Source organism: Nansenia antarctica (genome assembly GCF_963989245.1).
Source record: "Nansenia antarctica genome assembly, chromosome: 15".
NCBI classification, from domain to species: domain Eukaryota; kingdom Metazoa; phylum Chordata; class Actinopteri; order Argentiniformes; family Microstomatidae; genus Nansenia; species Nansenia antarctica.
Window position 1 is genome coordinate 16,503,677 of NC_137685.1, and position 12,990 is coordinate 16,516,666.

The window sequence follows — 12,990 nt, forward strand, 5'->3', positions numbered from 1 at the left end:
ATCAGTGATGGCCTGTTTTTTTTTTATGACAAAATGACATCAACAGCCTGATTAACTGAAAAGTAGGAAGGTTTAAATGTTATCCTGTTGTTTTCATCATTGTTGTTATTATAGCCTAATAATTATTATTGTTATTATGATGATGATAATTATTATTAGCCTATGATGGGCGGCGGCCATAGTCTACATTTCGCAATTTAGACAAGCATTTTAGGTTATTCAAAAAGGATAGGCCTATTTAAAGAATTATACTATGCATTTTGCAACCAACTTAATTAAATAGGCCTAGCTTCTACTTACCATCCTGCGTCTGTGGGTATTGGGGGGGTTCAGAAGGATGTCGAAGCTGTTCAGTACATCTAGGGAATCTTCGGGGAATCACTCGTGTAGTGCATCTACTAGATGCTGGATGTAGCGTGCTCGGGCATTTTTAAATGCCTGAACGGACCGGTCACCTACATGTGTCACTCTGACATCATTGTACAGGCCGTCTTGGCAGTCCGCCTGGAACTTAACTTCTTCTGGGCCTGGGGCATCTCGTAGCTGTGTTAGTGCCGCTACGGATGCGTGAACCATTGGTCGGATCATGGCCAGATTTTCGTCTTTCTGGAAAACCAAGTTCAATTTGGTCATCACCGGTAGCACATCAGCCAGTGCGTGAGTCCAGGCGATAAAGCTATACGGCTGGATTTGACCTAGGAGGCCTTGGGCTTGGGCATTTCCTCCCACAGCCTCTTCATTTAGCTCCATCACCAGAGCAGGCCAGTTACGTTTGATACCCTCCACTGGGGTTCCATGAACATGTTTATTAGAGTTGAACAGAGAAGAACACTGCTGCCATCCAGGTGTGTTCAAGAATTTTATTGTAAAATGTGAACGCAAATAAAGATATTAAATGTGTGTGTGTGTGTGTGGTGCAGAAGTCGGCCGCGAAAAGGTCCAGTTTGACTTGGAACGCGCCTGTTCCAAAAGATCAATCACAGTTTTGTCTCTGCCTTGTAGCCCCACATTTAGGTCATTCAGGTGTTTGAATGTCGCTCAGAAAGCAGACATCAGCCATGAAGTTGTCGTCCAGTATGCGATTCAAGTGTGTTTCTGCCTTCGTTTGCTTGCTGCTGCTGCTGCTGCTGCGGAGGAAAGTTGTAATCTCCTCTCTGAGATCACAGAAACGCTCCAGTGCCTTGCCTTTGGACAGCCACCTGACGTCGTTATGCAAAAGCAGATCGTGGTGCTCAGCAGACATTTCTGACAGCAGCTTGCGGAATAAGTTAATAATAATAATAATGTTGGAGGCTCGAAGTGGAGCGAAGTGGCGTTCACCTCCACAGACCCAGAGATGGAGGAGGACTCCGCAGACTTGCGGTTGCGCTCCTTGACCACCATGCGGGTCATGCTCTGGATGCAGTGGGCCCTGTAGTTCTCGTAGTGGGTCTCCCGCGTCACGTCCTTCAGGTCCTGCATGTGAGAACGCACCAGCATGTTCCGCAGCTTCACAAAGTCACAGTGCGCCGAGTTCTCCACTTCTACGATACCCCAGGGGTACAGGCGGCCTCGCACCCTCTTCCCCTTGGCCTCCACCACCGTGTTGCTGCCGATCACCGCGAAGGGAATGCTGTCCTTCAGCTCCTGGTCCTGCTGTTTGAAGTCTGAGTCTTCGTCTGAGTCACAGTCGGGGAACTGGTAGATCTTTTTTTCTTTTTTTTTGTTTCTTATTCAAACATTTATTTGATCCAATTCTTTGGAATGTAGTAGTCATTGAGTCAGAGACAACAGAGACGGGCTGGGTGTCGGGGCTGACTGCAGAGTAGAGGGGATGGTCAGTCAGAGTAGTAACATTACTTCAGTCTTTAAGGCCTCACTGCTTTTACTTAGTTATTTTCTCCTCTTGTTTTAATATCTGAGAGGCTAACACCTCCAAACTCCGCGACCACATCCCAGTCGCCGGCGCTGAGCCCCTCGGGATGGACTTGCCACGGCTATCCTGGGTGAGGCTCAATCGTCTCCGGACCGGCGTCGGGCGTTTCCGCTCATCAATGCACAGATGGGGCTTGGCCCCAAATGCGTCGTGCGAGTGTGGCGCAGAGGACCAAACCGCAGACCATATTATCCTGGATTGCCCGGTGTACCACCCACCCAACGGGATGCATGGTCTGTCGGTATTAGATGACGAGACGATGACGTGGCTTCTGGAGGAGTGTCCAGAAATATAGCCCGGGTGAGCCCCTCAACCAGGTCTCGGGGTGGTAAAAGGGTAGCCCCTCGGCCCCGAGCCTGGTGGAGTGGAGAGGAAAAACAACTACCCATACACCGAAGAAGAATATCTGAGACAGCGAATTACAGAAGCAGTATTGAAAATAAAACTTCTTTTTTGGGGGGTAGAAAAAGAATGGCACATACATTTTGTGACGGTACAAAAACACAAGGTGATATCATATAACATAGCAGGTAAATAAAACATGACGTTATTAGAGACGTGTATAGCTTTTTCCAATAATGAAAAACATCTCTGTAATTGTACATTTCAGCCTCATATCATTTCATCTGAAACCATATAAAAAGAATAAACCATAACACTGTCTTTTCCTTCTCTCTTTCTCTCTCTCTCTCTCTTTTTCACAATTCGATATCATAAAACACATAGATCTTTTAAATATATCAGTGCAACATTGTTTTTACATCTAGTGCTGCAGCATCCTTTCTTCATGAGGTTCACACCAATCAGGGTTGGGGTCAACTCAATTAAAATTAATCAATTCAGGAAGTAAACTGCAACTCCAATTCCAAATGTCCCCCATCCTTTTCAATGAGGAACATTTATGAACCGGAACCTCAGTGAACTGCCTAAACTGAATGAAACTGAACGGACCCCAATGCTGACACCAATAACATTAGGCCTTTAACGTTATGTGAAATACGGATACTAAAAAAGCTAAAAGCAGAACAACAAAACATGTTTACCTACTCGGAAGGACAGTAAAAACAGAGGGCGAAACACAGAAGCTCTAAACGGCCATAAGGAATTAACAATTACACATCACATCCACTGATTACTGGGGGTCCGTGTTGTTTCTGCCGTTTACAGTCCAGTTGTCTGATAGTAATTCACATCATTTTCATTGTGATGAGGTAGGACATTTGGACTTTCCTGCTGATCTAAAGCTTTACTGGCTTCTGTTAAACTGCATTTTGAGAGGTGTGGGATCTGTGTTGACAATGCTCTCTGTTTGGCAGGATCACAAGGCAATTCCTTGTTTCTGTTGGACTCCCAGGAGGTCTCCTTCACACTTATTTTTTTTTCTCTTGGCAGGGGCCAACATAGGCCCTGTGGTTTCACTCTTGCCCCTCTTTCTCGTCCCAGGGCTGGGTTCAAAGAGGATCTGAACCTTAGTCTTTGAGGGCAAGTTGAGCAAAAGAGGCCTTTGTGGGTTGTTAACTGGAGAAAAGTAGTCCTCAAACGCACCATCATCTTCATTGGGACAGGAAGAAGCATTCACTGAGTCACTTGAGAGAGCAAAGGACCGTGCGGACAGAGATGCAGAAATACTACAAGCATCTTTATTTGTGGTTGATTTACTTTCTATGGGGGACTGCACTGTATGTTTTTTGTTGACTGATGGTAATCCTTTTGCTTTGTTACTTCTGCTTGATCGTCTTGAGTTTCCTGGAACAGCCATGTCAAAGGTAAACACACTCTTGCTACCATCAGGACTCTCTGAAGAAATTTGTTTCTTGACTCCAGCTCTTTTGATTTTGGTCAACCTTGGCTTTTTGTCTTGTTTTATGCCTTCGTCTTCAGCTGATAAAGCAGGGAAAGGAATTGGATCTAATGATTTTGGTCTCGACAAATCACTGCAAGGTGACAACCACTGGTCGTTCTTGTGCAGGGATTTTCCAGGACAGTTGTCACTAGTGTCTTCTTGTTGCTTCTTTCCATCTTTCTTCTTTGAGCAAGACTGAGCACCAACATATGGGTCATCAGAATCCGTATCCAGCTGGGAGATGGGTGATGGTGTATTCCCAAGAGAAGGCTCGAGTTCAGGTGATAATCTGGACTCTGCCATCTCTGAAGCTGTGGGAGAGAGGTTCTCCCTTCTCTCTCTCATCTCTTTCAGTCGCTGTGCCATGGTGTCAGACACTTTCAGCAGAGGGCTGTAGACTATTCCATTCTCGTGATCAATGATGAAAGTGGACACATCTGTAAAAAAAGGTGACGACGGCACTGGATGAAGCTCTTTCATCATCTTGTCCAGTTTTTTCTTCATGCGTGTGTCATTTTCGGGGGTCAGCACGGGGAGGTCTTTTGGCTGCATAGAACGATGTGCCCTTCTCTTGAGCGCAGGACTGGCTTCATCATTGAAGGCAGGATACAGCTTGGTCATTTACACTCTCATCAAATCATTGGTGTTTCAAATATAGAAATAAACCAAGTTCAAGCAAACACAAATGATTTCTAAACACGAAATGAACCATGACCAGAAATATGGTATTAAAGGGGTATGAAAAAAACACCTCATAAACAAAATCAAGATACATCTTCAGAGATGCAAAGTGTGACTGTGTACATTAGTATCTAACTAGTCACTATCTAGCAACAAAACCAGTTTCTGAACTGGGCGTTCAAGCACTGACTGCTTTGTGAGACGTTCACCCTTCTTGCCTAGTTTCCTATCACCTAGACATATCTTCACTTTCCTAACCAGACCATCTCTATCCACTGTAGTTTCCGAAACTCTACCCAACCTCCACTCATTTCTAGGCAGATTATCATCTTTGTGATGTGGTGTTCCTTTGGAATGATCGCAGGGTGTTTGACTGAGTGAGGAAGATTTGAATCACAGAGCCTTCCTCCCACCTTGATTACACCATCTTTGTCTAGAAAGGCATTGAGGCGATGTAACTTGTTATGGAGTGGCAGCCGAGAGCCTTTCTTCAGTAAATTCAGCTCATCTGGATATGTCAGTCTCTGTACGTCTTTGATTATGTGGCGCTCCGCGTCCTCCCGTTCCCTTACTGTGGAGAGACCATTTGATTTGGCCTTGTTAATTCGTCGAAGGATGCGCGCCACTGCTCTAACAGCCTGAGACCAGGATGAGAGCACAGACAGCCGATCTGCCAGGGAGTGTTGCTCTGTGGTTTCTGTGTTAAGTGTCTGAGCCCCTTTCACTTCCGGGTCTCCTACTGGCAGCCCTGGGATCTTCTCTTCTGGGAGGACAAGTTCCCTTTCCCATAAAAACTTGGGTCCCGTGAACCAGTCAGATGATATCAGCTCACTGACAGTTAGGCCTCTGGAGGCATGATCAGCTGGATTTTTGTCAGTGGGGACATATCTCCATTGCTGGTGAGTTGTGCTGAGGTGTATCTTCTGGACACGGTTGGACACGAACGTGTGGAATCGTCGGGCCTCGTTGTTAATGTACCCTAGAACGACCTTGGAATGGGTCCAGAAGTACTCCTCGATGTCAGCATATCCAAGCTCCTCCTTCAGCACATTGCTGGTTTTCACTGAGACGACTGCGGCTGTTACGACTGGTGGCATTGAGCTTTCGTATTTTACTGGGGGTCACAGTGCCAAGGAACCTCCTTTTAGTTGGTGTTCTGACGGACGTTCCATAGAGCATATCCATTTCTGTCTGCTTGCTTTTCTTCAATTGTCTCTCCAGTTTCTCCTGCTCCTTCTCTACGCGGTGCGTCTCCCACTGCTCCTCCACAAACTGCAGGAGCCGCTGTCCGTTGACCAGGAAGTCCCGCCCCCCTGCTCCTGCTCCCACACGTCTATCTGGGCTTTCAGCTTCTTCTCAAGCTTGGGCAGGCTTTTGTGCAACTCTGACCTCTGTCTCTCCTCTTTGAGGAGGGCCCCTCCTCTGTTGGTGAACCTGGTGGGGTCTGTGGCTTTTCTCTCTAGATCCAGGAAGAGCCTCCAGCTGTCCTCCCAGTGGTGGACCCCCTCAAACAGCTCCTTGTGCTCTTCAAAGTGCTGGTTCAGCCTCAGGATCTCCCCCTCGTGCAGACCCAGCAGCTCCTCAGTGTACTCCTGGCTAAAGTAGGGAGCGAAGGCCTGCCGCTGTTCAGTGCTGAGGAAGCACCTCTCCCATAGCACAGCTACCTCTGACCGGATGGCCTCGGTGACGTGACGGATGTTCAGCAGTTTGAGCTCCTCCAGACGCCTGATCTCCTCTTGTAACGCCTCCAGGTTCTTCTTCTTGGACTGGACCATGTGATCAGAGAAGGCCCCTCTCTCCTCCTCCGGGACCTGCAGCCGGTCCCACAGCTTCTGGACCCTCTCACGGTGGGCCTCACACACAGCCTCGTTCTCCACCGTACGTTCCTCCAGCTGACAGAGGAGAACCTTCAGAGATGCAATGTTCTCTCTGGACAGGCAGAAAGCCACCTCAGCCCGCCCTCTCCTTCCTCCCACCCCCAGAGATGGGAGACAAGCCCTCCCCCCCCCTGGGCAGAGGAGCTCAAAGCCAGAGCCACAAACCGACAGGCCAACCACAACCCTGCAGCATCCGCTCCGGCCCTTGTCGCGCAGCAGCCCGCTAAGGGCCCGGCCGTGGCCCCTAAGGGCGGTCTCCCCCCCGTCAGTCCAAGTGGGACCAGTTTCGGGGTCCGAGCGGTCACCACGGCGCCCACCGTGGCACCGAAGCAGAACCAGAACCAGAACCACACCCCTGCTCCGTTTGGCGTCGCCCCTAAACCTTCCGCTGCCACCTACCCCTCCCCCCCCCCCTCCTCCCCTCGCCCCTCCAACCACCACAGTGGCTCCCCCAGCCTTCAATCACACAAAGGGCTCTTCTCCCATTGGCAGACCGGAGAATGTGAACCCACCCCCTCCTGCTCCTGTGGCCCCTCCTACTCCTGTGGCCCCTCCTCAGCCCAAGGCGATGACATCACCACCCTCTTCTTTCAGCCAGCCAATGAAATCTCCCCCGTCATCAAAGCCCTCACCCTCTGGCCCGTTCCGTATCCCCGGCGGGGGGGTGCCTCTCTCCATGAGGGAAGTGGAGGAGCTGGAGAGAATGACCCACGACTTCATCAAAGACATGGACACACGCACCTGTCATCACCTCAGCACCTACAGGGGGCAACAATGGTATAGAAGGCAGAGTGACAGAGAAACCTCCCTTGGTAAGGGGCTTCTCCATAGAAATGGCCTCAGAACTCCATGAGACGATATGTATGGCCAAACAGGAACGCCACAAGAACCTGTTCCTTAACTACAGGAACCTCAACAACTTCCCTGTAGAACTCCTGAAGGATGAGGGTCTGCAGTTCTTGGAAAGGCTCTACATGGAGATGAACTCACTCACAACTCTGCCTGACAATCTTGCACAGAAGCTCCCAAACTTGAAACCCCCCTTGGTAAGGGGCTTCTCCATAGAAATGGCCTCAGAACTCCATGAGACGATATGTATGGCCAAACAGGAACGCCACAAGAACCTGTTCCTTAACTACAGGAACCTCAACAACTTCCCTGTAGAACTCCTGAAGGATGAGGGTCTGCAGTTCTTGGAAAGGCTCTACATGGAGATGAACTCACTCACAACTCTGCCTGACAATCTTGCACAGAAGCTCCCAAACTTGATTGAGCTGTATCTACACTCCAATAACATAGCCATCATTCCTGAAGCTGTAGGAAACCTGGCCAAGCTCCAGTCATTGGACCTGAGTGACAACGCTCTGCAGGTCATCTGTCCTGAGATCGGCAGACTGAGGTCTCTACGGCACCTGAGGCTGGCCAACAACCAGCTCAAATTCCTTCCTCCAGAGGTCGGGGACCTCCGGGACCTGGAGACCCTGGACGTGTCCATGAACCTGCTGGCCTGCCTGCCGGAGCGGCTGCACCAGTGCCTGTCCCTGCAGTGCCTGACCCTGGACCGCAACCACCTGAGGGGCTTCCCCCGCCAGCTCTGTCAGCTGCACAGCGTCAACGAGCTCTCCATGGCCGCCAACCGCCTGGCCTCGCTGCCCCTGGACTTGGGTCGTTCGCGGGAGCTGCAGTTTGTCTTCGTCGAGAACAACGTCCACCTCAAAGGCCTTCCGTCATACCTGTACAACAAAGTGATCGGCTGCAGCGGGTGTGGTCTTTCGCCGCAGGTCTCTGACGGTACGCTGCTCTCCCTGGCCCTAGGCGAGGTCACTGTGCCTCTACCTGTCAAGGTCAAGTCCATAGGCTCAGAGGCAGAGGGCGTGGTCCCCCTGGAGGAGCTCGCCATGAGGGCCCTCTATGGCATATACCGCCAGCCCCTCAAGGCTGAGGAGAGGGCAAACACAGCTACCGCGAAGCATAGACATGGAGAGCCGAGTCTCCTGCCGCCCTTCCCGTGGCTCGCGAGCCGCATGTTCATGTTCAAACCTTCCAACCGTCCATGATCGTCGTTCATTCAGTTACCCAATCAGCACTCGGCAGCACCTGCCCCCAAGCCCCCTGGCCCTCCCCCCACCGCTCCAAAGCCCGCCCTCTCCTTCCTCCCACCCCCAGAGATGGGAGACAAGCCCCCCCCCCCCCCCCTGGGCAGAGGAGCTCAAAGCCAGAGCCACAAACCGACAGGCCAACCACAACCCTGCAGCATCCGCTCCGGCCCTTGTCGCGCAGCAGCCCGCTAAGGGCCCGGCCGTGGCCCCTAAGGGCGGTCTCCCCCCCGTCAGTCCAAGTGGGACCAGTTTCGGGGTCCGAGCGGTCACCACGGCGCCCACCGTGGCACCGAAGCAGAACCAGAACCAGAACCACACCCCTGCTCCGTTTGGCGTCGCCCCTAAACCTTCCGCTGCCACCTACCCCTCCCCCCCCCTCCTCCCCTCGCCCCTCCAACCACCACAGTGGCTCCCCCAGCCTTCAATCACACAAAGGGCTCTTCTCCCATTGGCAGACCGGAGAATGTGAACCCACCCCCTCCTGCTCCTGTGGCCCCTCCTACTCCTGTGGCCCCTCCTCAGCCCAAGGCGATGACATCACCACCCTCTTCTTTCAGCCAGCCAATGAAATTTCCCCCGTCATCAAAGCCCTCACCCTCTGGCCCGTTCCCTATCCCCGGCGGGGGGGTGCCTCTCTCCATGAGGGAAGTGGAGGAGCTGGAGAGAATGACCCACGACTTCATCAAAGACATGGACACACACGCACCTGTCATCACCTCAGCACCTACAGGGGGCAACAATGGTATAGAAGGCAGAGTGACAGAGAAACCCCCCTTGGTAAGGGGCTTCTCCATAGAAATGGCCTCAGACCTCCATGAGACGATATGTATGGCCAAACAGGAACGCCACAAGAACCTGTTCCTTAACTACAGGAACCTCAACAACTTCCCTGTAGAACTCCTGAAGGATGAGGGTCTGCAGTTCTTGGAAAGGCTCTACATGGAGATGAACTCACTCAGAACTCTGCCTGACAATCTTGCACAGAAGCTCCCAAACTTGATTGAGCTGTATCTACACTCCAATAACATAGCCATCATTCCTGAAGCTGTAGGAAACCTGGCCAAGCTCCAGTCATTGGACCTGAGTGACAACGCTCTGCAGGTCATCTGTCCTGAGATCGGCAGACTGAGGTCTCTACGGCACCTGAGGCTGGCCAACAACCAGCTCAAATTCCTTCCTCCAGAGGTCGGGGACCTCCGGGACCTGGAGACCCTGGACGTGTCCATGAACCTGCTGGCCTGCCTGCCGGAGCGGCTGCACCAGTGCCTGTCCCTGCAGTGCCTGACCCTGGACCGCAACCACCTGAGGGGCTTCCCCCGCCAGCTCTGTCAGCTGCACAGCCTCAACGAGCTCTCCATGGCCGTCAACCGCCTGGCCTCGCTGCCCCTGGACTTGGGTCGTTCGCGGGAGCTGCAGTTTGTCTTCGTCGAGAACAACGTCCACCTCAAAGGCCTTCCGTCATACCTGTACAACAAAGTGATCGGCTGCAGCGGGTGTGGTCTTTCGCCGCAGGTCTCTGACGGTACGCTGCTCTCCCTGGCCCTAGGCGAGGTCACTGTGCCTCTACCTGTCAAGGTCAAGTCCATAGGCTCAGAGGCAGAGGGCGTGGTCTCCCTGGAGGAGCTCGCCATGAGGGCCCTCTATGGCATATACCGCCAGCCCCTCAAGGCTGAGGAGAGGGCAAACACAGCTACCGCGAAGCATAGACATGGAGAGCCGAGTCTCCTGCCGCCCTTCCCGTGGCTCGCGAGCCGCATGTTCATGTTCAAACCTTCCAACCGTCCATGATCGTCGTTCATTCAGTTACCCAATCAGCACTCGGCAGCACCTGCCCCCAAGCCCCCTGGCCCTCCCCCCACCGCTCCAAAGCCCGCCCTCTCCTTCCTCCCACCCCCAGAGATGGGAGACAAGCCCCCCCCCCCCCCCCTGGGCAGAGGAGCTCAAAGCCAGAGCCACAAACCGACAGGCCAACCACAACCCTGCAGCATCCGCTCCGGCCCTTGTCGCGCAGCAGCCCGCTAAGGGCCCGGCCGTGGCCCCTAAGGGCGGTCTCCCCCCCGTCAGTCCAAGTGGGACCAGTTTCGGGGTCCGAGCGGTCACCACGGCGCCCACCGTGGCACCGAAGCAGAACCAGAACCAGAACCACACCCCTGCTCCGTTTGGCGTCGCCCCTAAACCTTCCGCTGCCACCTACCCCTCCCCCCCCCCTCCTCCCCTCGCCCCTCCAACCACCACAGTGGCTCCCCCAGCCTTCAATCACACAAAGGGCTCTTCTCCCATTGGCAGACCGGAGAATGTGAACCCACCCCCTCCTGCTCCTGTGGCCCCTCCTACTCCTGTGGCCCCTCCTCAGCCCAAGGCGATGACATCACCACCCTCTTCTTTCAGCCAGCCAATGAAATCTCCCCCGTCATCAAAGCCCTCACCCTCTGGCCCGTTCCCTATCCCCGGCGGGGGGGTGCCTCTCTCCATGAGGGAAGTGGAGGAGCTGGAGAGAATGACCCACGACTTCATCAAAGACATGGACACACACGCACCTGTCATCACCTCAGCACCTACAGGGGGCAACAATGGTATAGAAGGCAGAGTGACAGAGAAACCCCCCTTGGTAAGGGGCTTCTCCATAGAAATGGCCTCAGACCTCCATGAGACGATATGTATGGCCAAACAGGAACGCCACAAGAACCTGTTCCTTAACTACAGGAACCTCAACAACTTCCCTGTAGAACTCCTGAAGGATGAGGGTCTGCAGTTCTTGGAAAGGCTCTACATGGAGATGAACTCACTCAGAACTCTGCCTGACAATCTTGCACAGAAGCTCCCAAACTTGATTGAGCTGTATCTACACTCCAATAACATAGCCATCATTCCTGAAGCTGTAGGAAACCTGGCCAAGCTCCAGTCATTGGACCTGAGTGACAACGCTCTGCAGGTCATCTGTCCTGAGATCGGCAGACTGAGGTCTCTACGGCACCTGAGGCTGGCCAACAACCAGCTCAAATTCCTTCCTCCAGAGGTCGGGGACCTCCGGGACCTGGAGACCCTGGACGTGTCCATGAACCTGCTGGCCTGCCTGCCGGAGCGGCTGCACCAGTGCCTGTCCCTGCAGTGCCTGACCCTGCACCGCAACCACCTGAGGGGCTTCCCCCGCCAGCTCTGTCAGCTGCACAGCCTCAACGAGCTCTCTATGGCCGCCAACCGCCTGGCCTCGCTGCCCCTGGACTTGGGTCGTTCGCGGGAGCTGCAGTTTGTCTTCGTCGAGAACAACGTCCACCTCAAAGGCCTTCCGTCATACCTGTACAACAAAGTGATCGGCTGCAGCGGGTGTGGTCTTTCGCCGCAGGTCTCTGACGGTACGCTGCTCTCCCTGGCCCTAGGCGAGGTCACTGTGCCTCTACCTGTCAAGGTCAAGTCCATAGGCTCAGAGGCAGAGCGCGTGGTCCCCCTGGAGGAGCTCGCCATGAGGGCCCTCTATGGCATATACCGCCAGCCCCTCAAGGCTGAGGAGAGGGCAAACACAGCTACCGCGAAGCATAGACATGGAGAGCCGAGTCTCCTGCCGCCCTTCCCGTGGCTCGCGAGCCGCATGTTCATGTTCAAACCTTCCAACCGTCCATGATCGTCGTTCATTCAGTTACCCAATCAGCACTCGGCAGCACCTGCCCCCAAGCCCCCTGGCCCTCCCCCCACCGCTCCAAAGCCCGCCCTCTCCTTCCTCCCACCCCCAGAGATGGGAGACAAGCCCTCCCCCCCCCCCTGGGCAGAGGAGCTCAAAGCCAGAGCCACAAACCGACAGGCCAACCACAACCCTGCAGCATCCGCTCCGGCCCTTGTCGCGCAGCAGCCCGCTAAGGGCCCGGCCGTGGCCCCTAAGGGCGGTCTCCCCCCCCGTCAGTCCAAGTGGGACCAGTTTCGGGGTCCGAGCGGTCACCACGGCGCCCACCGTGGCACCGAAGCAGAACCAGAACCAGAACCACACCCCTGCTCCGTTTGGCGTCGCCCCTAAACCTTCCGCTGCCACCTACCCCTCCCCCCCTCCTCCCCTCGCCCCTCCAACTCACTCACAACTCTGCCTGACAATCTTGCACAGAAGCTCCCAAACTTGAAACCCCCCTTGGTAAGGGGCTTCTCCATAGAAATGGCCTCAGAACTCCATGAGACGATATGTATGGCCAAACAGGAACGCCACAAGAACCTGTTCCTTAACTACAGGAACCTCAACAACTTCCCTGTAGAACTCCTGAAGGATGAGGGTCTGCAGTTCTTGGAAAGGCTCTACATGGAGATGAACTCACTCACAACTCTGCCTGACAATCTTGCACAGAAGCTCCCAAACTTGATTGAGCTGTATCTACACTCCAAAAACATAGCCATCATTCCTGAAGCTGTAGGAAACCTGGCCAAGCTCCAGTCATTGGACCTGAGTGACAACGCTCTGCAGGTCATCTGTCCTGAGATCGGCAGACTGAGGTCTCTACGGCACCTGAGGCTGGCCAACAACCAGCTCAAATTCCTTCCTCCAGAGGTCGGGGACCTCTCTGTAGGCTAACCTCTCTGTAGGCTAACCCTGCTGTA

At 53.6% G+C, this 12,990-nt stretch overlaps 3 protein-coding genes and 1 pseudogene across 4 annotated transcripts; 3 read left to right on the forward strand and 1 right to left on the reverse strand.

The window, feature by feature from the left end:
• Nucleotides 1-378: 378 nt before the first annotated feature.
• LOC308171184 (protein regulator of cytokinesis 1-like) lies at nucleotides 379-7,045 on the reverse strand (annotated as a pseudogene). The gene is made up of 4 exons: nucleotides 6,949-7,045; nucleotides 5,489-6,447; nucleotides 1,321-1,658; nucleotides 379-606 (listed from the first exon to the last, which is right to left on the reverse strand). The product of its transcript is annotated as a protein regulator of cytokinesis 1-like (transcript).
• Nucleotides 7,046-7,383: 338 nt separating this feature from the next.
• LOC308171185 (leucine-rich repeat-containing protein 28-like) lies at nucleotides 7,384-8,884 on the forward strand (the record flags this gene model as incomplete). The annotated part of the gene is made up of 2 exons (XM_080546038.1): nucleotides 7,384-8,265; nucleotides 8,483-8,884. The coding sequence occupies 2 exons, from the start codon at nucleotides 7,384-7,386 to the stop codon at nucleotides 8,882-8,884; spliced, it is 1,284 nt and encodes a 427-aa protein (XP_080402164.1).
• Nucleotides 8,885-9,213: 329 nt separating this feature from the next.
• Nucleotides 9,214-10,203, forward strand: LOC308171186 (leucine-rich repeat-containing protein 28-like; the record flags this gene model as incomplete). The annotated part of the gene is made up of 1 exon (XM_080546039.1): nucleotides 9,214-10,203. The coding sequence occupies one exon, from the start codon at nucleotides 9,214-9,216 to the stop codon at nucleotides 10,201-10,203; it is 990 nt and encodes a 329-aa protein (XP_080402165.1).
• An 841-nt stretch (nucleotides 10,204-11,044) lies between these two features.
• On the forward strand, nucleotides 11,045-12,034 carry LOC308171188 (leucine-rich repeat-containing protein 28-like; the record flags this gene model as incomplete). Its single annotated transcript, XM_080546041.1, has 1 exon — nucleotides 11,045-12,034. The coding sequence occupies one exon, from the start codon at nucleotides 11,045-11,047 to the stop codon at nucleotides 12,032-12,034; it is 990 nt and encodes a 329-aa protein (XP_080402167.1).
• Nucleotides 12,035-12,990: the final 956 nt, after the last annotated feature.